The sequence below is a fragment of the Trachymyrmex cornetzi genome, unplaced genomic scaffold (genome assembly GCF_001594075.2).
Source record: "Trachymyrmex cornetzi isolate Tcor2-1 unplaced genomic scaffold, Tcor1.1 scaffold1836, whole genome shotgun sequence".
Taxonomy (NCBI): domain Eukaryota; kingdom Metazoa; phylum Arthropoda; class Insecta; order Hymenoptera; family Formicidae; genus Trachymyrmex; species Trachymyrmex cornetzi.
Genome location: NW_017296459.1, coordinates 154,142 through 177,172, shown reverse-complemented (window position 1 = coordinate 177,172; position 23,031 = coordinate 154,142). Strand labels below are relative to the sequence as shown.

Genomic DNA, 23,031 nt, shown 5'->3' with positions numbered 1-23,031 from the left:
ATACAATGGAAATATCTCCTGGATAAGGTTATCCGCAACTTATCTGGAAGAAATTGGGCATTAATCACGAAATAATAAATATGAATGTTAGAAAAGCTATAAGCTCTTCAATACTGTGAATAAATATAATTTTACTTTTTTAAATTATTTGTTGTGACAGTCTATCCTACATATTTATGCATATTAAGAAAATTTATACAAACATATTTAAAATTACTAATAATAAATATATGTAAATTAATTATAAGCCATATATTCAGTATATATTTAAAACTTGGATTTGTTTTGTACGATAACGCATTACGATTGTTTGCGAATAGTAAGCAACATCATCACCATAGTTTACGATCAATAATTTTTTGCTTATTTTCTAATATGACAAAACATGAATTGATAGCAACCATTCAATTATACCATATGTTCTGATCTTATAGTCTTTCGCGAGCAATTACTAATAAAAAAAATTATTAGCCGTTCCCGCTGATTTGTCCCTGGCAATATACTCCCCTAAAAACCACCTTAACTTCTAATAATTTATTCAGATATCCACCGCACGCTTTGCTTGCTTTCTCTATTCTATTTGTTCTTTTAGCAGAGAGAGCTTTATATCTCAATCTTCCCCTACTTGAAAGGTACAACTTAAACTTCAGAGATGAGCACATTTTTTTACGATATAAACTATATCTTTTATCCAAAAAAAAAAAGAGAAAAATCCATAAGATTATATCCTCTAAATGTACACTGAAATTAATTTGCAAACAGTACATTTAAAAGACTGACGGATAATGATTCGAGGTAGAATTATTGTATTTATTTAGTTATGTATTTTCACACATATTATAATTTAAGGATACAATTTAACTTGTAATTAGCGTGTAACAAATAAATACAGTGCTCCATAAATTTATCTAGATTCACTCCTTCGTTTGATAGACAGCCGACCCGACCCGTCCTCATGTCCAAGCATGTCACTAGATAAGATCTGAGGTTACAGCGTTGCTGTTAATGTCAGATTAGTGTCACTAGCCCTTTTCCGAAACGACTCGCTCGAGAATGGGTCAGAATCAGGCGTGCGCCCGCCGTCTATCGGGCTTTACTCTCTTTCTCCGCTGCACGGCTTTGCTTTACGACTACTGTCGAGTGAGGGCCGACCCTTTTGCAAATCTGTTTATTTTGCGCGAGTTCGCTGGACAGGTAGGTCCTCGAGAGGATCCACCCTCATGCGATCGGCAGTCTGAAAGAGACATCGGGTTCATATTGTCCCATTCTTGAAAAAGCTTGCCGCATTCTCGAGATTTACACACCAATCCTTTGATTCTTTCTATTTCTTAAGGGATCAAGTGAGTCTTTCAAACTGCCACTTGACTTTTTAAAATTATGTTACAATCGAACATGCTGCCTTTTAAAACAGTAGTATATAACAACCGATATTCAATTTTTTGTACTTAATTCGATTTGGTAGATTTTAATATGCACAGAAAATAAATCAAATTTCTTTTATTTCGTTTAAAATTATTCAAAGTAGTTAACTAATAAATAATGACATAAAAGTCTTTTTATTAAATAAAAAAGCTTATATACATTGAGTTATAATTAAGAAACTTATTATTAGAAAGAATATACATATAAAAGAAAGATTTACACATTTACTCCTTTATTGGATAGTGAAAAATGAGCAAATAGCAGTAGCACAAATGATAAAAAAACTATGCAGATGGGACAGTAAATTACCAAAGAGAATGCGGGAATATTTAACGAGATTATCGCGATTTCCTCATGAGAGTTAATGGCACATAATTTCTTAATTACGTTAATGACGATCATAAATATAAATCGTTATACTCGGTGAACATTCAGAGAAATTGTAAAAAAAACTAATTTATTCTTATCAATTTTACAGTTATTTTAATTCATACTGCATTCACATACGCTAATGTTTTTATGAAATATCTTTAATAGTAAAATGGAATTCTTTATTATTTTTTTTGTATAATGATGACAACACTTTTGTCATCATTAAAAAAAAAAGTAATATTATTTATTAAAACAAAATATCTGCTTTTCCTTTTTTTTTATGTTCCGAAATGAGTACACTTTTACTTTGACGGTCAACAAAAAAAGCAAATGTCAGTTACTAGTTTCACCCTTGCTTCAATATATGGAGTTGTTCGAGTTTCGTTACTGTGCGCGCACGTTTGTGTGCGCCTTTCTGCCACGTGTCTGCAACCCTTATGAGACAACCGATATGCTGGGCGGAGTTCTGCGCCCGGTTCCTTTCGACCTTTGTGATCTGCGTCGTGCAAGTCCACCACCTGGAACTACAGAAGTTCGGTCGATTTTTCGTCGTTAGAGCCGTTGAATAACGTTTGTCTTTGAAAGTTTTAATATCAGCTTATTTGTCCCCATTATAGCAAAAGATTTTCACATGGCATTTTAGAGTTTATTTTCTGCCAGTGTTTTTCCTTCAGTCCATTGTTAAAAGGCTCTTTTACTGAAGATGTTACGTTAAAGATTTTTTAAATAAAATATCATGATTTATAATATAAAAAAATTGCTATTAAAAATGTATGTTAATGTAACAAATATTACGGCATGGAAAGAACAGTTTTGCTAAAGTATTTAAAAATTTAGATATGGATCTAAAAATAATTTTGTTGGATTATTGAAATAATTAAACGCTTAAATAAAACGCTTAAACTAATTGCTAGAATATTAAAACTTTTTGTAGCATTGTCAAGTATTTACATACACTGTAACAATGTTATTAAATTTAATGTACTTTTAAGTTACACAAATTAAATTTAATTTCATGACATTAAATTAAATTTAATGTACCTACCCATATCTGTAGCTGAAAAGTAGATATACTTGTGTATATATTCCATGAAATTTTAGTGTGCTTTTTATAAAAATTCTATGAAATTTAGTACATCTTTTATTAAATTTTATGTAGATTTGCAGAAAATTTAATACATGTAAATATTAGATTTAAGTTACTTGTGACTTTATTCCCATTGAATATTTTTGATATACCTGCTTGAGATTTACTTCCATTACATGTAACGGAAGTGAAATTAATTTTTTTCAACAGTGTAATTATTTAAGTTTAAGCATTTTATGTAATTATTTTGATATGATACAACAGCATTATTTTCAGATATCTAGCTAAATTTTTAAATACTTTAGTAAAACTGTTCTTTTCATGAAGCAATCATGATATATACAAAAAATATCAAAACTATATATCATGACTACTTTCCAGTGTATATATAATTTTTAAAGATAAAAGTACGGAGCTAACAAATATCTTCTTTATTTCAACTTAATTTATGACACTTCACATGGTATTCACGATACATCTCGACTGCGACAGCGACGGTTTTCAGCACACGGAATGTCGCGGGTGGTGGAAGGAAGGGACGAAGTAATAGAATTAGTTCGGCCAGACGAGGAGACCTCATTTGCCTTGCTATAACACGAGTCAAGTTCCGTCACGAAGACCTTAATATCCGCTACTTCCGCCGCCTCCTACTCATTCGTTTGTTTATTCGATATCGTCGACCGTCTTACGAGACCCGAGCCTCTTTCTTCCTGACCTTTATGCGATAATACAATTCTCATATGGCGCTATATCTGCGATGGCTGATTTATGAAATGGTCGGTGATATTTGTACATGAATACTGAGGGGAATATCGAAAGAGTAATATGGAAAGTAAAGCTATTTGACATTATGGAGAGGAGACACATTACGAACATCTTTCGAATTCAAATTATCACACATTCCCAATAAATGCGTGATAAATTATTAAATAATCAAAAACGTGGTTTTCGTAAAATTTTTTAACAAATTAAAATAGTAATTTTAAATGATTAAACATTCTCAAAAAATTACCCAGTATTTCAACTATTTAATGAGATAAGACATGTATGTTTAATGTATTGTTTCAAACGGGGAAATATCGCCTCATGACCGTGGCCGATTATTATCGCAATTAACAATATAGGATGTCCGTTTTTTACAACGAGTTAAAATCATTCCGCACGCGAAAACTCGTACGTCGAGAGATCTGTATTGTCTCGTGGACGATTCACTCGCGAAGTAGCGAGCAAGAAATCCGATGTGGGTTAAATGCTAATTGCTCAAAGTCGGGCGGTGGCGAATCCCTCGGGTGGCACGATCTGCGGCCATGATAAAGCGAACTACACGAAGTACGTGCGTTCTTATCCGCGCTTACATTGGGAAGGTTAAGAGTATCGTGTATGCGGCGTTGGAGTTCTGGGGCACTTTTAGCTTTCGTGTAACAGTTGCGTGCTGCTGCACGTTCACTCAAGCACGACCGCCGCTTGGAAAAAGTTTAGTGCTTTCTACAATCCTAGAAATAAAAGTTATCGATATTACGAATTTAACACGCCGCCTGAACTGCACCTAATAAATGGGTTCATAAGCAATATCGATCCTGTTACGTGGTAAATCTAATCTCAAGAGGATACAAAGATCGTATATTCGAACGTTATTATTATCGTCGTGAATAATTTACCAAGTTATTAATCACGGATACGATATGCAGACAAAAGTTTGCGACGTTTGTGTCAATTTTATATCAACTGCGTCGTGATTGTGATCCGTATTTTACTGTTTACCTTCACGTGGTGATAATGTCATGCTTTTTCCTCTGACAGTCGGTAGAAAGAAATGGGGTCAGTTTCGCGCAAACAATATTATCTAATATAACGTGCGAAAGAATGATACATCAAATATGCACTGTATAGATCAATCAAGACGTAATAGCGATAAAGTAATAAATGATGACGCAAATCTCTTGCTTTTTTTAATTTGTAGAACAAAAATAAAGCTCTTTCCGTCAGTAGCTTAATTCTTTTTTGTATTTTCATTTCAAAACTAGACCGGGATGTGTGTAACGAGTGCTGATAACGTGAGCCGCTATATCCTTCGTATAATGCAATAATATAAAGCTAAGAACATACCTACTGCTGAACTAGCTTGACTAGATTTGCCAGCTTTATCGAAATCTACCACGCGTGTTGACTAGAAAGTATCCTGGATCGCGCGATTATACGGCTTCTTCATTTACTTTGCCAAGTAAATAAACATCATAATATTTGAAAGAGTACCAATATATATGTTCAGTTTGCGATTATTTCAAGAAGTAATTGGATAAAATCATGAATTTATTTAACACGGTTTAATGGAATTAATTGATACTTATCTGATCCATATATTATAGTATTATACTGTTAACGATAAAGAAATAAAACTTTACTTTTAATTTTCCATACTTCCTTATGTTTTTAAAGTGTTAATTATATTAATAAAATTATATTAATGTTAATTATATTAATAAATTAAATTATATTGAAATATTAATATAAATTAATTATTATTAATGTGAATACATTATCCAAAACGTAATTTTTATTTATTAATTATCGCAAACTTGAAATATTAGTGTACATGAACTGTTATTAACTACAAGGCTACATTATCCAAAATAATAGTTTTATTTATTACTTATTACGAATTTCTTTCTTCCTCAAATTTTATTTTGTTACACTTTCTCGAACAAAATATGATAGCTGCAAGTTTACGTTTATATATCCAAGTTCATTGAATGAAGAGGTTTTCGAAATGATGATAAATCACTTAAAAAAAAAAAAATGAAAAGATTTTAGTGACAAATAAAAATGTAGACGAGTTTGATTTGTAGCATTCAGATAAAAATAAACTTCTTTGCGTTGTTAAACAAGATTTTGATAGAAAGAAAAACAGAAAGACTGAAATTAAGTACAACAATTTTTATGGGAAAGGTATCGAGCCAAATAATTACAGTAAATCGAATTCGACATTGATGACGGCTGCTCGTCTTCGAGGTAGCCAAAAGCAAATAAACATCCACTCGACGTAATCTTTACGAAGGCTCGAGCCGGGTCGAGTGCAGGCGCCTGCCTTGCGAGAACTCGAGCGTGCTCCATCGAGCATTGTGTCCATTATACGTTTTTGTCTGCCGCTCTCCCGCCCTTTCGCCCCTCTTTCGCAAGGTTTCCCGCGAGACTCCTCGTATTGTCATACCGAGGTAGCCTCTCCATCCTCTTCCTTTTTCTTTCTTCCCTTTTCTGTATATAAGTATAAGTTTACGTTTGGAAACCACGGGCCTGCAAGGCCCCGCCGGTATTCATCCCAACATCGGCATACCTTTTTCTGCCGCATGGTCCCGCACGGACGAGCGGGCCTAGTCGCGCGTGGCGAACGATGGATCACGGAATAAAGTACTCTTGAAGAAATGGAGCCGTTTTTATTCAATATTTTTCAATTTCTTAATGAGACACATTGGAGCTCGACATAGGACAAGTTAATTTAATTTAAGAGTTGCACCAATGTCATTCTGTGATATAAGCAAATTTTCTTTCTTTTAAATTAAAAATGTAGAAAGTTGAACTAATTGTAAGAGAAATAGATCTACTATATATGTTGAAATAATTATTTTCAAAGCTCTGTTTCTTAAATCCCTGTGATCATGTAATACCTGTTACTTGTCCCGCTCGGAACGTCGAGTAGCTCGCGAGAAAACGTAGAATATGGTGCGTCTTCAACTTTGAGCGAAGATAGGAGTACAGTTATCCATAAAGTAGAGCATGCGTACGTTGGCTCTAGAGCGGCAGGTGGCTGCCGTTGAACAAAGAGACAAGAAGCAAAAAGAACATGAGCCATCATCCATCGGGACAGCACGAGAGAGCTCTCGTTCACTCGGAAATGATTGAATTATTGAACCGATGTCCACTCGTTACACGAAAATGTGGTAATTCACGAAGGACATGGCGACGTGTGTCAATCGTTGATGCGTTCTTCCTGTGCTACCATATAAGGCGCATTTCGATTCGTTAGTTTTTTTTTTTCTAAACCAGGTTACTAAAATATAACATAAAGAAAAGAATCTTTTGTTATTAAAACAATTGTTATGGACATAATACAAAAATATAACAAAAAAAAAACACTTTTGTCGTTAAATCAATTGTTAGGAATATTTTCAAGTTTCTAGGCTTTAAAAGTATTTCTTAGAAACTTATGAATTTTAGCATGTAGCAGCCGATTAAATAAAACTGCCTTATTTTAAGAAAAAATAACACAAAGCATTCTTATAATAAATATATTAATTATATCTTTTTAATATAAAACGTGAAGGGATTACATGGGAAATAGGAAAACACACATGTATGGAATGTTACGAGACGATATTTTAAATTGAATTAATTAGTTATTATTCATATTTTATACAATAGTAATCATAATTAAGGTGTTTTAGTTCTCGTAATATTCTATATCCGTACAAGGGTACTCGGTAAAATCGATAAATTGGGGGTCTGCCGTGTTTATATCCTATATGTATATAGACGATTTTCTAGGCCTCTCTTGTTTCCTCTGTCTCTCGTTTTTTTTTCGCATCTCTTTACATTCTTATCACAATATCGTATTTTACACAGATTCACTTACGGCTTACATGCTAGAGGGCCTCGGTGCAATATTTACAAATGTTCGGTGTTCGATCTCCCAGCTTCAGCTTCGCTAAGATCCGATCGATCTCCGATGGCTTGCACCGAGACTAGTAACGCTAGTAAATTCTATGGACTCTTTATGCTGTTTACCATTCTCTCTCTCTCTCTCTCTCATACTTTCTGTCACATTAAGTTCGCACTCGTTTTCGCGCGCGGTGCAATCATAATCCATGTATTCGACAAAAGCGTGGCAAAGGTGAGCCGTACGAGCTTGATTTTGCACGCTATTTCATCGAAGATATCGGATCAATGTTTTTTTTACGTCGCAGAGATTCGTGTCTCGCGCATTATTTCCTGAAAATTGTACTTCGCAAATAAATTACGTTCATAGAAAAGTATTATTAATTTTTTTTTACAATTATATGATATTACGATTTTCTAAAGTTTTGTTTATTTCCGATTCACGTAAATTTACAAATCTAATTTTGTATATGGGAAATAAATTAATATTTCGAATATAACTGTAACTTTTCAGGAAATGTTGCGCTAATCTCGACAATAATATTCAAAACGCGCGCCTTGTCACTTCGACCACGCTCAATTGTTTTACGCTGTTTTTCGCATTTCCGGCTTTACACGCAATTTAGGAACTGAGGGGAGCTTCGTCTTAAATTATACACGCATATACCTTCTTATTGCACCGAATCAAAACGCAAGAACCCGTCCGAGAAGGCCGTCTCGTGCTTCCTAGTTTTCCGCAGCGCGGCTTGCGGTTAAATCTAACGGCACTTATTATTATACACGGGAGAGAATCGTCGTGTCGTTGTCACCGTCGTCGTCGTCGTCGTCGTCGTCGCCGGTTCATCCTTCGCGTGCACCCGACGACGACGTTGAACGTCATGACGACGTAGGAATTCCGCGCCGTTCCGGCGCAGCGACATCGATCTCCCCGGACCGTAGCCTACCTTCCAGCCCGCCTTCCCTTTTTCCGCCGCGAGGCCTTTACGCAAGCACACGCGACGTAATCGCGTACCAGCGTTCAACAGCAAGCGCGGTCGACACGAGCGGAAGGGCATAAAACTAGTTTTGTACTGTTCTCTTTGTGCACCATGGGGCGAACCCGGCAGCCTAATCCGCCTTGAGTTTCCGCGCCGCGTCGACTTGCGCGGCGCCGACGCCCTCGTCGATTCCCAGGGAATCGGGGAAATCGGAGGAGATTTATACGGGTGCATTGCCATGTGAGATGTCGCGTACTCAATCGCAGACTCTATCGACAAGCGTATTCGGAAACCGTATCGGCTCCAGTATCGCGAATACGATTATTTCAGATCTCATTTGCGATTGAGACAAGTTATATTTTTACTTACAAATGTATAGTAATTTTATGTACTGTCTTATTCTGAGATTTGTCGTTATATCGAGAATTAGACGCAGCTTTGGATGGTAAAAATTCTGTTAATTATACTGAGAAAATTTTTTCTTAGAATTTATCCTGAAAATATGACAGTTATGGGACAACATTGTATTTCGAAAAATTTTAATGTAAATCTCTCTCATTCATTGATAAAACAATAAAGTATAAAATAAGTTTGATCAATTTTACTAAAGTGCATGGTAAAAATCTTTAAAATATTGTTTTGTATTACAACTACCATATTTTTAGGATACATTTTAAAAGAAAATTCTCTCCGTATACAAATTCTGTTAATTACTATTATGGTTAACGGTGACATATCGATCAGTGATCTTGAAATATTCATAGGAGAGATTTGATGTTATGATAAATGTGAAGAAATTAATAATTGTAAGTTTCCAATGTTAAGTTTGAATGAGTGCATTAGAAAACATGTACATAAATTTACAAAATCATAGGAATTTAATATTTCGCAGACTTGAAGATCGGAGGAATGTACGGAACTGAGGTCTGACGGTCTCGGTGCACATCGCGACCGACATGTGCCGAACGGTAACAATCAGAGCGAAGGAAAAGACAGAATCAGGAAGGACAGGAACTGTGCGGCACCATGTGTTCTCATGAGACGACGACCATTGTTGCACTGACGAGACCGTGGATCTGGGTCAGCGGTGGGGCCCGCCCGACCCTCCCAGTTTCCCGCGGTTGCAAGCCGCAGCCGTCGTTTTTGCGGTTTGGCGTCACCTCTTGGAAAGCTAGATATTGTGCGACGCAAGATGGCAAGGGTGACCTAACATGGCCGACAGAGGATAGCGAAGAAGAAACAGCGTAAAACAGTCCGCCACATTGTTTACCCGCAACTTGAACGGCTTATAACGTGAAGCTCGCGTTCTACTCTTCTAAGACGGAATTCGAGCATGCTTGTGACGGAAAAGAACAGGAGATGCTATTTAGAAAAAGTCTTGATAATTCGAACGGATCGCGAGAGCTGTGCTTTCAGAGGCAGTAAATCGTTCTATTTGACTCATCATTAATTTATTGAAGTTTCCTTCCCTTCCGGTTTATTAATTTCATAATTTTTTTGAAATTTTTTTGCAAAATGTATACTTCACAAAATGATATTTTGTTGTAAACAAATCTATAAATAAATAAATATATTTTTGAAACTAACTATTTTTAAGATAAAAATTCTCAATTCATTACACAAAATATTGCAATCGAGTGAAAATCAAGCGGATTGCGTATTAAATTATAGAACTACGAAAGAGACTACAAATCAGAGCAACCAATCAATGTTGAAATTAATTCCTCCGTTTTCCGAAGTTCTCGGTGTATTTAAACATCGATGGCATTCCGCGTGTCGCCAACGGAGATAATGACTTTTTTCCAGCTTGCTCCTCTAGCTATTCGTTCCTCCGTTCGTCGCTCGTGTATTATTCTCCTCTTCGGAGGAGGCCTCCGGCCAGTTGCCTCATCCGGGAAGGAGGGACCGGTGATTACAGTGAGCCACCGTGATTGCCGAGATCGTTTGACTCACGAAAATGTCATTAGGATTTCATTACTTCCAACCGCCTTGAGGAACGACTGCTCAACGAGTTTATGCAACGTTGTCTCTCGCTTTTCCCCCCCGCTTCTCTCCCTTCCTCGTCTATCTTCCTGGAGAGGCCTCGCCAATCTTAACGTTCTTCTCGTTCATCTATCGCGCGAGATCCAGCACGAAGTAGGTCAGCTGCGCTCGCGATTGTTGGGCAACTGTCACAAAGGATCGACCGGCCTAACGTCATCGGCAATTGACATTTGCGAGGAGATAGAAATTGGTTTTCAGAGATGCACGATTGTGCCAGACTGGGCTGATTCAGAAAGGTGACGAAAATATCGAGCCGTACTGAAAAGAATCACGCGACCTGGTCTCGGAGTTTGTTATTTATCCTGGATGTAATAGAGACGAGGGCCCGGATGTGGGTCAGGATGAATCTCTAATCTAACTCGCGTTCTTTTCCATTTTTCACACAAATCCTGATATTATCGCCACTATTATACTATCGTATTAATCTCGGTAATCGTTAAAAGTCATTAGAAGTTAAAATGCAAGTAATTAAGCCAATTCATACTTTGTTTCAATCAAGTAAATCTCAAAATAATTCTTACTTGTCATACTAATCTGTTTATTCATCAATACCAATGTCGTCCAATGTAAGTCCTTAATTAAACAGAAATTATCTGAGCAGAAATGATGTTTACAAAATTTTACAATTTGATTTTGAGAATAAATATGTATAAGAATAATAGTGGCAATACTAAGATCAAAAACCTCAAATTTAATATTTAAAATTTTTACAAATAAAAAATATTATCAATTAGTTAAATTGTAAAATATTTCAATGTTAAAAACCAAGAGATAAATTTTACAAATAACTAAAAAATAAAAAAAGATAAAATAGGACGCATTGTAAATGTGAGGCTTCTGGTACATACATGTAGAAATAAAATCAAACAATATCAATTAATACCTAATTGTACACTGTTAAAAATGTCATGAAATTTAATGTACTTTTAACTTACATAAATTATTATAAATTTAATTTTATGACACTAAATTAAATTTAATGTAGGCTGCAACTGAAAAGTATATTTGTGTACATGTACAGGAAATTTAGTGTACTTTTCCGTTACATGTAACGGAAGCAAATTTCTGTTTTTTTAACAGTGTAATAATTGATGGTAACGTTGATTCAATACTTTTTCGTAGGAAACTATCCCGTAATTCATTTATTTGATTAACCATAACGATTAAATTCGGTATGCAATTCCACGCTTGACAAACGGCGGACAACAACATTTTCACAATAAAAACAATTGCTTGGAGGCAATCTCTGCTTATAATTAACCGTAGTAATCAAATTAGATCCGATGCACGCAATCACGACGGTCGACACGAACAGACATATAGAGAAGTCGTTTTATTTCCCAGGAAAAAAGATTCCTCGCGACTCTTATTTTTGCGACAACGATTACTTGTCAAACACGAAAAGCGTTACAGTCGTGGCAATCACTCAATCATACGCGAAGCGTTACAAGTACCCTCCAACTCGTAAATCGAACTTCAAGATCATCAATGAACAACGCTTATTCTTAGAGAACTCGCATTACGAACTCGGTCACGGGTAGATTTTCGGCGATTTCACATCGTAAATCGCTGTTACATTATTATCATCATCCTTTTTTATAATGTTACTTTTTACTTCACCGTACGACGATGTCGTTCCTGTCTTCCTCCAACTTACGTCGATTCCAGCTCGAGGAGGAAACATCCTCGCAGCACAACGAAACGGCGCGCACCGAAACAACGTCACTAATCAGTCAAGAGCCACTCGATGCACAGATCGTTCATGACTTCCGATTTTCCGTGACGTTGTCGACAATCCACATTGGCTGGAAAACTCGGGCGTCGGTCCTCTTCGTCAGCTTTGAGAACATCGTCGTCGATTAGCATTCTTGGTTGCATTTCTTTCGTCTCATTAGTATTATTATTAATATTTTGCTAAGGGACGTGTATCACACACGATGTCACACTGTTCATACCGCTCTCACTTCGACGGACGGCCCGCACGGATACCGGCATGCGGGTTTCATTATACGATTAGAAACAATATTAACATTCAATTTTCCTCGCGAGAGGTGCTACACATATTCACACTTTGGGGCGGGACCGCTGGGATACGTTCGCAGCGCCACGAAGAAGTGGCTCACCTAAACTCATTGTCAGTTCAAGGGACATCTTCGTTAAACCGCTGGCCATACCCTGCAAAAAGCACAGATGATCGTTTGATTAGAAAACGTTGTGATTATATAATGCAACATTTTGCGAAAATTAAGCCCTCCTTCTATCTTAAGGCTCCTGGGCCTCAACTATTTTGGATTGATGTCAGATGAGAGAAAAGTACATAAAGAAAAATTCTTGCAAACTATATTAAAATGTATATGCAAATATTATTTTATTGAAAAATATTTCTATTTTGATATATTTTTCAAGAATTTTAATTATTTTCTCGTTTCTGCATGATATCAATCTGAAGATCCGTGATGAGTAACCAGGAGCCTTAATATCTAGTTTTCTTCCAAATCCAAACTGTATACAAGTAAAAAATTGAACTGCTAACATTTTAATAATTAACTAATTTCGAACCAAGTTCAGTACCAAGTATGTTGCATCTTTCAGCATAAATCTACGGATACATCTATCTGTGCTGCATAATATATTTTTTCTATTCGATCTCACGTCGGTTCTCGCGGTTATTATATATTATTAAAGAGATATGCGGTAACTTTGAAGCTTCCGGAATCACAGCGCGATGAATATTACGGCAAGGCGAGTGAGGTAAATTTGTCGTGTCATGCTGGTTCTTAGTGAATAGGAGAAACGTCGCAACATGTCCCAAGGGGACACGTGACTGGCAGTACCAGTTTGTGTTGAAGCGCGTTGATTGACGCGTCGCACTTTAATTTTAAATTGAAAATGTCTATGATTGAGTATCGAAGTACTATTCAATTATGCTCACACAGAAATCGCCGATATGAGTTATAGCAATTACAATGACAAAGCTTATTATTATCAAATACATACACTTAAAGAACGTTGTTCTCTCGAATGTACGTGAAACACGATAGATATTCCGTATCTTAGAACGAGATTCATTTCATATATAATTATTTTTATTTTCTTAATAGCATCGTTATAGGTAAAAATCGAAATATAAGTAGGTATTGTACAGTTCATACAATCATTTCGAACTTTGTGAGCAACACTCTTCTGTTTAACTTTAGTCTCATTTTCAATCTCAAATCGTAAACTCAGTTGCGATTATTCATATTTTCAACAATGACGTCATAAGAATAGATTGTGCATTCCTATGAAGTTGTTAGTTTTGAAAAAAGTGAGGTAGCTTAAATCATATCTCTTTCTTTCACATATTGAGTTGAAGACAGATGCTGATATGCTCAATTCTTTCTAACAAAGCACAGATGCTGAGATCAAGGAGAATCCGCAGTCTATATATATTACGTTTATTGTTCAACGTACAACATTGGAAAGATTAGTTTTCAACATACAATGATATTCTAAGAGTTAAGGGCCACTTGAGATGCATCAATTTCGCAATAAACGAAGATTACATGCAACTCCGATTCGGAGGAGCAACACTTACGTGAGTAGTCCGGGGTTGGGGTCCGCCTGATACCAAGAGTACTGCGGCATGTAACCCGCGTGATGTGGCGGCGGTGGCGGTGGCGGTGGATGATGCCCGGCCGTGTGCGGGTGATGATGGGAATGGGGCGGCGCGTGTGGATGCGGATGGTGCTTCATCTCACCCGGCCAGGAGGGTGCCGGTGGGCTCTCGTTGTGCTGAGGCGACATCTCGCTTCCGGGGCTCGAGCTCCCGGGGGTGTGACCGCCGCCCCCGCCGCCCATGCCGCCGAGGTAACCCGTCGTCGGGCTGCCCGACACGGAACTTCCGCCCCCTGTAACACAAACGCGAACCGGGAACCGTTTCAGAATTGCTCCGAATCTCGCGGCCGCGTTGCTGTCGTCGCCGCCGCGCCGCGCCGTCGTCGTGTTGCTGCACATGCAGCTACATGCGCCTGAATGGAACCGGCGTCGCAAATTGTATTAATCGTGCGAGGGAGCGGTATTGTGCGATAATGCATCTGGTGGCTGCTACGAGATGGGAAAGAGTTTCCAGACGGTGATTGCGCGTTCGATTCTACAGGCTCTAAGTCAAGTTGGGGGTCTGCTCGGAGAAAGGGAGGTGTATATAGTTCATCCCTGACTGTACACGTCACGTTTTCGTGATATTCCGCCATTTAGGAGCGTTCTGATTTTTATCGTTTCCGAAACTTTGTGTTACCTTGATACTATTCTTAAGCACGTTAGAGTTTTGTACTCATTAGCGTAAGTAATGAGATGTATTATATAAAGTATACTCATATTTATATTCATTCATGTTTATTAATTTTTAACACTCAATCCATGAAAAGGATTAGCGTAAAAATTCAATATGTTAATGTAATGTGAAAATATATTTAAAAAATTAAACTGTAACAAAATTTACAATATAAAGATAAAATTTGTATGATATATCGAAACCATTATTTGAAACACAATGATGTGCATTGGGAAGTACATGGACGCTCGCACTAAATTTCATCATGAAAGAGTGGCATTCCTAGGAAGAGAAATTTCTCAAGATGAAGTTAATTACGTTGTCTGTGTCTTTCGTGGTACATTTCCGAATAAATCACTTACTAGGCAGATTTTCGAGATTACCGTTAGTCGCAGAAAGAGAGCAACGGTGAGGCAAGCGGTTTCATCGTTGTCGGCGATACGGGCAGTGGCAAAGGCGTGATAAAAAACGCAGACCGCGAAAATTGCGTCGGATCATTAGTATTGTAATTACGGAGCAAAGTGGCGTTCGTGGAGATTGCGGCGGCGATGCGGTAAAATGATGGAGCAGCCCCGTCAAGCGCGCAATCATCGCGTACGTTCACCAGTGACATTCAATTAACGCCCGTTATTCACCCAATTAAAAATATGCAATTGTTCGCGAAAACATCGTGAGAACGATTCAATTGATCGACGGTAAATTGATCGAAAGCGCGCTCTTTTTAAATATTAATTAAATACGCGATGAGATTTTTTTTTCATAAATTTCTTTTTGTTTAATTCATATCGGTGTATATTTTATTTACGCAACTGTAAAGTAACATACCTCCTTGCATGAGACTTCCGGGTTGACCGGGTTGAGGGGATGGTCCTCCAGGTAGAGCGGTTCCACCTGCCAAAAGACTGCCATGCTGACCACCACCGCCACCCCCACTTTGTTGCGCTGCTTTCATCATCTTCTTGTATTTACTCCTCCTGTTTTGGAACCAGATTTTCACCTGCAAGAAAAATTGTAACAGTTATGTTAGAGATAGATTTTTTTCATGAACGCGTGAACAAAAAGTCAGTCATCAAATTTTATTGTACATTCCATACTTTTTTTTGTCTAACAACGTCGGACATGATATTTCGAAATTCCAACAAATATGAATAATCTTATCAATAATAATTGAGCTGTTGTCCTTCATTTTGTCATAATGTGAAGGTAATTTCTGTTAATTTTTTGACGGTATTAAGATAAGCGAGAAAGATAAAAAAATTTTGTGGGAACGAAAATGTCGCGACAGAACGTTATATACATATATACTTAAATTATATTGAATACTCATTAAACGTTTATAAGCATTTACATCACATTTACGTTTTTACGAGTATATAACTTGTTATATTATTTTTTAAAACTATGCCGCCGAGGTAACCCGTCGTCGGGCTGCCCGACACGGAACTTCCGCCCCCTGTAACACAAACGCGAACCGGGAACCGTTTCAGAATTGCTCCGAATCTCGCGGCCGCGTTGCTGTCGTCGCCGCCGCGCCGCGCCGTCGTCGTGTTGCTGCACATGCAGCTACATGCGCCTGAATGGAACCGGCGTCGCAAATTGTATTAATCGTGCGAGGGAGCGGTATTGTGCGATAATGCATCTGGTGGCTGCTACGAGATGGGAAAGAGTTTCCAGACGGTGATTGCGCGTTCGATTCTACAGGCTCTAAGTCAAGTTGGGGGTCTGCTCGGAGAAAGGGAGGTGTATATAGTTCATCCCTGACTGTACACGTCACGTTTTCGTGATATTCCGCCATTTAGGAGCGTTCTGATTTTTATCGTTTCCGAAACTTTGTGTTACCTTGATACTATTCTTAAGCACGTTAGAGTTTTGTACTCATTAGCGTAAGTAATGAGATGTATTATATAAAGTATACTCATATTTATATTCATTCATGTTTATTAATTTTTAACACTCAATCCATGAAAAGGATTAGCGTAAAAATTCAATATGTTAATGTAATGTGAAAATATATTTAAAAAATTAAACTGTAACAAAATTTACAATATAAAGATAAAATTTGTATGATATATCGAAACCATTATTTGAAACACAATGATGTGCATTGGGAAGTACATGGACGCTCGCACTAAATTTCATCATGAAAGAGTGGCATTCCTAGGAAGAGAAATTTCTCAAGATGAAGTTAATTACGTTGTCTGTGTCTTTCGTGGTACATTTCCGAATAAATCACTTACTAGGCAGATTTTCGAGATTACCGTTAGTCGCAGAAAGAGAGCAACGGTGAGGCAAGCGGTTTCATCGTTGTCGGCGATACGGGCAGTGGCAAAGGCGTGATAAAAAACGCAGACCGCGAAAATTGCGTCGGATCATTAGTATTGTAATTACGGAGCAAAGTGGCGTTCGTGGAGATTGCGGCGGCGATGCGGTAAAATGATGGAGCAGCCCCGTCAAGCGCGCAATCATCGCGTACGTTCACCAGTGACATTCAATTAACGCCCGTTATTCACCCAATTAAAAATATGCAATTGTTCGCGAAAACATCGTGAGAACGATTCAATTGATCGACGGTAAATTGATCGAAAGCGCGCTCTTCTTAAATATTAATTAAATACGCGATGAGATTTTTTTTTCATAAATTTCTTTTTGTTTAATTCATATCGGTGTATATTTTATTTACGCAACTGTAAAGTAACATACCTCCTTGCATGAGACTTCCGGGTTGACCGGGTTGAGGGGATGGTCCTCCAGGTAGAGCGGTTCCACCTGCCAAAAGACTGCCATGCTGACCACCACCGCCACCCCCACTTTGTTGCGCTGCTTTCATCATCTTCTTGTATTTACTCCTCCTGTTTTGGAACCAGATTTTCACCTGCATGAAAAATTATAACAGTTATGTTAGAGATAGATTTTTTTCACGAACGCGTGAACAAAAAGTCAGTCATCAAATTTTATTGTACACTCCATACTTTTTTTGTCTAACAACGTCGGACATGATATTTCGAAATTCCAACTAAATCGAAATATGAATAATCTTATCAATAATAATTGAGCTGTTGTCCTTCATTTTGTCATAATAGTGAAGGTAATTTCTGTTAATTTTTTGACGGTATTAAGATAAGCGAGAAAGATAAAAAAATGTTGTGGGAACGAAAATGTCGCGACAGAACGTTATATACATATATACTTAAATTATATTGAATACTCATTAAACGTTTATAAGCATTTACATCACATTTACGTTTTTACGAGTATATAACTTGTTATATTATTTTTTAAAACTATCGTTGTTTATAACTATTTTCTCAAGTCGGATTAGAAGATTTGAATATTCATATACCTATTACAAGTTTTTTACAGCACACTTTTTACATAAATCATCTCATTCCTAATGTAATAACATGCAATAAATTGTAATACTTTTAATTTTCAAATACATCAATACTACTCATATTAAATATAAAATCAACAACGTTATCATAAATGCTAATAATTATTATTAATATTATAATTACGAAGCAAAGTGCCGTCTCACGTATTATGTTGTTTTATATCGTATCATTAACATGTCCATTTTTGTACCGTTTCCTTTTTCTTTGAACCATAAAGTTATCCCAAAAGAGGACCACAAGCGATTTCGTCGAGATGCGTCGCTCGATTATCGACGCGCGATTGGAAATATATTTCGCAACTGCGATGCGCGCAAAAGCGTACCTGAGTCTAATCCGATGCTTCGCATCATCGCTCCGTACTGCCGGGTTAGACGGTGAAGACGAAGGAAAAAGAAAAGAAAAAGAACGTTCGTCGTTTCGTAATCATCGTTTCTTTTGCCTCCTCGCTGCGATGCATAGAACCGCAGCGGCAGGCAGCTTCGTCGTCCTGTGGCGCGTATACCGGTGCGCACGCGCGACCGCTAGGATTGCACATGCGGTATTTTTTTTGTCTCAGCATCCGCACACATGCACCGCATGCACGTGACGCGCTGGCTCAATCTTACGTAACCTTACCGCGCGAAGTTAAGCGTGTACGTGTACAGCGAATACGCGAGGTGTACCCGACGTTGTGCACGGCAGCTCGAACCGAAGCCATATGTTTGGACATGTCGTCGGAATTGGTCCGCGCGAAAGAAATTCTACCGAGAGAGCGGCATATAAAACTTCTTTTTCTTCTGCGTGACATTTCCTTTCATATTTTATTTTTAAAAATCTGTTTTATTTAATTATAAGTGGAAATTAAACCAATAAGAACAAATCAAATAAGAGAGAAAAAAAATCCTATTTTTGGTCGAAGCGAATCTTTGCTGAATAATATTTATATGTAGACTGAAAAATAAGATGCAATTATAAACTAAAGTTGGAAACAATATTAACAAATTACATTGACTGTCAATTTAATAATAATGCTAATATAAAAACATCTTGAAATACTGCAAAAATTGTTTTATTTAATAAAAATCTTACATTTGACTTGACAATTATTTCTAGATGTTCGCTATCTTTTTCGTATATTATTCGCATCGATAGATCGTTCAATCTCTGCAAGAATAAAGTTCTTTTATCAACGAAAAGTCGATTTTTATTTTTAACTATTTTCCACAACCTTCTGTCCTTGACATATTCATGCTTTCGTTATTCCATCGATTTAGAAATATTTAGCTACACCGGATGACTTAGACGAAAACAGAGACATGCTTTTTTATTAATAGCACACCACGCCTAATGACTTTTTAACGAGCCTATCCGCTATACTTGTATAACCATTCGGGCTTACTCGATCAAACTTGATATTCCATCGCTACGTCGATCAAATGTTGCGATCATAAAACACGAGATGAATACAGTGAATACGTGCCTCTATTCACCAGGAACGAAGAATGTTTTTTTCATAATTAAAGATTACTCTCCTTTCATGGCAATCTTAGTCTCGCCGAACAATGCATTCACATGCGGTAGGAATGTAAATTATAAAATAAATTATAGCGTTATGTATGTACATATATATGGCTATCTATTAATTATCAAGCAATCAATAAAGAAACTTTTCATTGCAGAAACCCATGCAAGCGAAAAAGCAACAATTAAACGTTTTTATTGTTTTAGTCATCTACTGATTAGCATAACATTTACACGATCAATCTATCGAATGCATTGACGATATTGCATTGATAAAATACTCACAAAGCATGATAAAACAGTAAACGTGACTTTTGCAATTAGCACCTGAACTTGTTTTTTTTACTTTTAATTAACTCGTTTGTACATGATGTTGCTACTATTTCGCGATATATTTCAACCGTCTGACTCCCTATCTTCTAACATCCCCTACCGGCTGAGTGAAACGACTTAGTTAATTAAAGTAACTGTCCAGCTTGGATTGACGTCCAAGGAGTAAAAAAGTTGACATGAACACATATATATGCAAACTATAGTTTATTACGTAGTAAAGAAATAAGATTAACACGATAAGTGATGTAAGTCTCAACTAAACAATCGTAATCTTTTCAGTGATTATTTGACAACAATGTCAAATAAGATTTTTAAAAACGGAGAAAGAAATTTGAACATTTTGACAACTTTCACAATCGTCAGGTAAATCTCAGGCAATATTAGGCAAATAAAAGTGAAATATAGAAAAATATTTATATATAATCATACAAATTTGCAAATATCCTAAATAAAGAAAAAAATAAATTTTAGTTGAGCGATTAAAGATAAAGACAATATAACTACTTGATCAAATAGAATTCTCACTTTTCGCATATTTTTCTAAAATGTGAAATGATAGTCTCTAGGACGAATTGAAAATCGAGGGTTTAAGTTAATGGATTAATCGGTAGGTACAGTGCTTTTGCATTATACATATAAGCATTAAGAAACCTGAAATAAAACAGTTTCAGTTTTGCGAAACACGCATCGTCACACTTTGCCGTAATCTCGTCACCGAAAGAAATGTTTATACAAACGCACGCATATATACAGTCTCTGAATCCTACTTAATTTTAATGACAGATTTTTTGATTAATTTCAAATATTAATATTCTCTCGAATAAAACATCCAAATGAATTTTGAGTTTATTAATTTATTCAAGGCTTCTTGATACCTTTTCGGTTTGTTAAGACGTCACTTTATTTTTAAGAATTTATGATTTTGTCTAGGCTGCTGAATCATTTGGATATTTCTGTATTTGTATTTCTGAGGAGAATCCTAAAGTGAGTCGAAATGTTCAATTTCAAGATAGAATTAATTACGAAAATGTCATCCTGCCTGTAATGGGATAAAAGTTCTGATACAAAGTTACGCACTTTCTCATTGATCTTGAAATTCTTTGTTCATTGTATTTTAAATTTGAGAGTCCATATAATTGTTATAAGTTTATTTTGTATATTGATAAATTTATAATTAAAGAAATAACTATAACAAGCGATCAATACGAAATACAGTACATTCGATATATCTGTGAATATTTATTATTAAGAAAAATTGATTTTACTACTCCAAGCAGCTGTTGTTGGAAGATCCCGAGATACCCTACGCATATACGCGTTATTCATCGCGAAAAATATGCCGCGGCAACATCAGCAGCCCCTGGTCGGCGAGCGTGCGCCCGGCGTGCCGGCGCAAATAAATCTCTTTCTAATTGCTCGCTGAAAAACCCGGTTGCGCCGAGTAGAGATGGCGCCCGACAAAGGCCAGCAGCGCTAAAACCCGGTTTCGACGTACTTTATTTCGCTCAACTGGTCGGCCGGCCTAGCCAGCCGGGAAGAGCAGATCGCGCTCACCGGGCGCGGTGGTTTGTTTATTGATATTTACAACCGACGTTGACAGGGCACGACGCGCATCGACGGTAAGGGATGTGCCTTCGTTCGCGAGGATAATGTTGGCGGGGTTTACCTTTTTACGAACCGTCGGCGGCTTCTCTCTCGCGGGAATGGCATGCGGGATATATTTACGCGTGTCGGTGTGTGCTCGGCGCAAAGCTTTAATTAATATCTTTTTTCCAGGTGTCGTCAGAGTATGTTAGACACTCGTACGAATGTTTCTTTTGTTTCCTTATTTGGTGACCCCCCCCCCCTCCCCCAGGAGGGGGAGACAATTATTTTATTTATTTGCAGTAACTAAAGATGGGATATATATACACTATTCATTTTTTCGTGAATTATTTAGTAAAATATATATTTTTTTTAAATATTGTAAAAATTCTATGTCATCTTTTCCCAAACAAATATTTTACTTTTATATACAACATATATTTGTTGTTTATTTTAATGTATGTTATACATAGCTGTCTTATATACGATTATTTCAATTCAGTTGATAGAGAAAGTTTTGAAATGCGTGTGAAAATATAAAGTTTTGTGGTGCGAAATGTGATTCGAGATAATAATGACAGTTCTCTTGTGGTAGATATGACGACAAACTCGGTCGTCAGTGATTTATTACTGCTTGTACTACTCATTACTTCTGTTACTAACATTCTTTCTATCAAATCTTTCCCACAATTTGCGTTCTGCTTGAAAGAGAAAAATACCTTCTTTGAAAAATTTTAAGGTCATCAGATATATATACATATATCGACAAGATTCTAAATACAACGTTTCCAGAGGAACTATTTTAGAAAATTAAAAAATCTTTTATATATTAATTAATATTAAAGATTTTTTATCGCATTACACATATATATGTATGTAAAAAATATTTTGATGTTATTTTAAACACTTTCATAAATAATTTATTGTCGGATAATAATATAAGTTTAATCTTCATTTAATTCAAAAACTTGCTGTTCCATAAAAATTCTGATTATTTTCATACAGGCCACATATGAAGAAACCACACCGGGTGTTAAGAGTAACTGGAGAAATAAATCAAATTACACTTCAAGAGTGAATCATAGAGCCGTCGACTGGCCGCGAGGTAGCAATCAAAATCGCTTTATACTCCAGCAGCGTTACAACAAGCGACACACAGGCATGAGGCGTCGAGCGGGAATCTTCGCGGCTTCGCGTCGCGCGAGTTAAAGGAAGAATACTGAAGGAGCGAGCCGAGGGATACGAATGCACCCTGACGCCGACGGGCACCGGCAGGCACGGTGGCAAGCTGTCGTTATCTCTCGGTTGGACTTAGACGCGCGTGTTACGTGGTTTTCTGCGCGTCGAATGGCCGTCGGG

General features: G+C 36.8%; 1 protein-coding gene across 1 annotated transcript in view; it reads right to left on the bottom strand.

The window, feature by feature from the left end:
* Positions 1-11,642: 11,642 nt before the first annotated feature.
* The window catches only part of Dll (homeotic protein distal-less), a 91,183-nt gene continuing 79,794 nt past the window's right edge, over positions 11,643-23,031 (bottom strand). The window contains exons 4-6 of the mRNA XM_018504854.1: positions 17,564-17,735; positions 14,129-14,441; positions 11,643-12,726 (exon numbers count right to left, since the gene is read on the bottom strand). Coding sequence (XP_018360356.1) covers positions 12,708-12,726; positions 14,129-14,441; positions 17,564-17,735 — 504 coding nt within the window. The 3' untranslated portion in view covers positions 11,643-12,707. The remainder of the gene's footprint in view (positions 12,727-14,128; positions 14,442-17,563; positions 17,736-23,031) is intronic.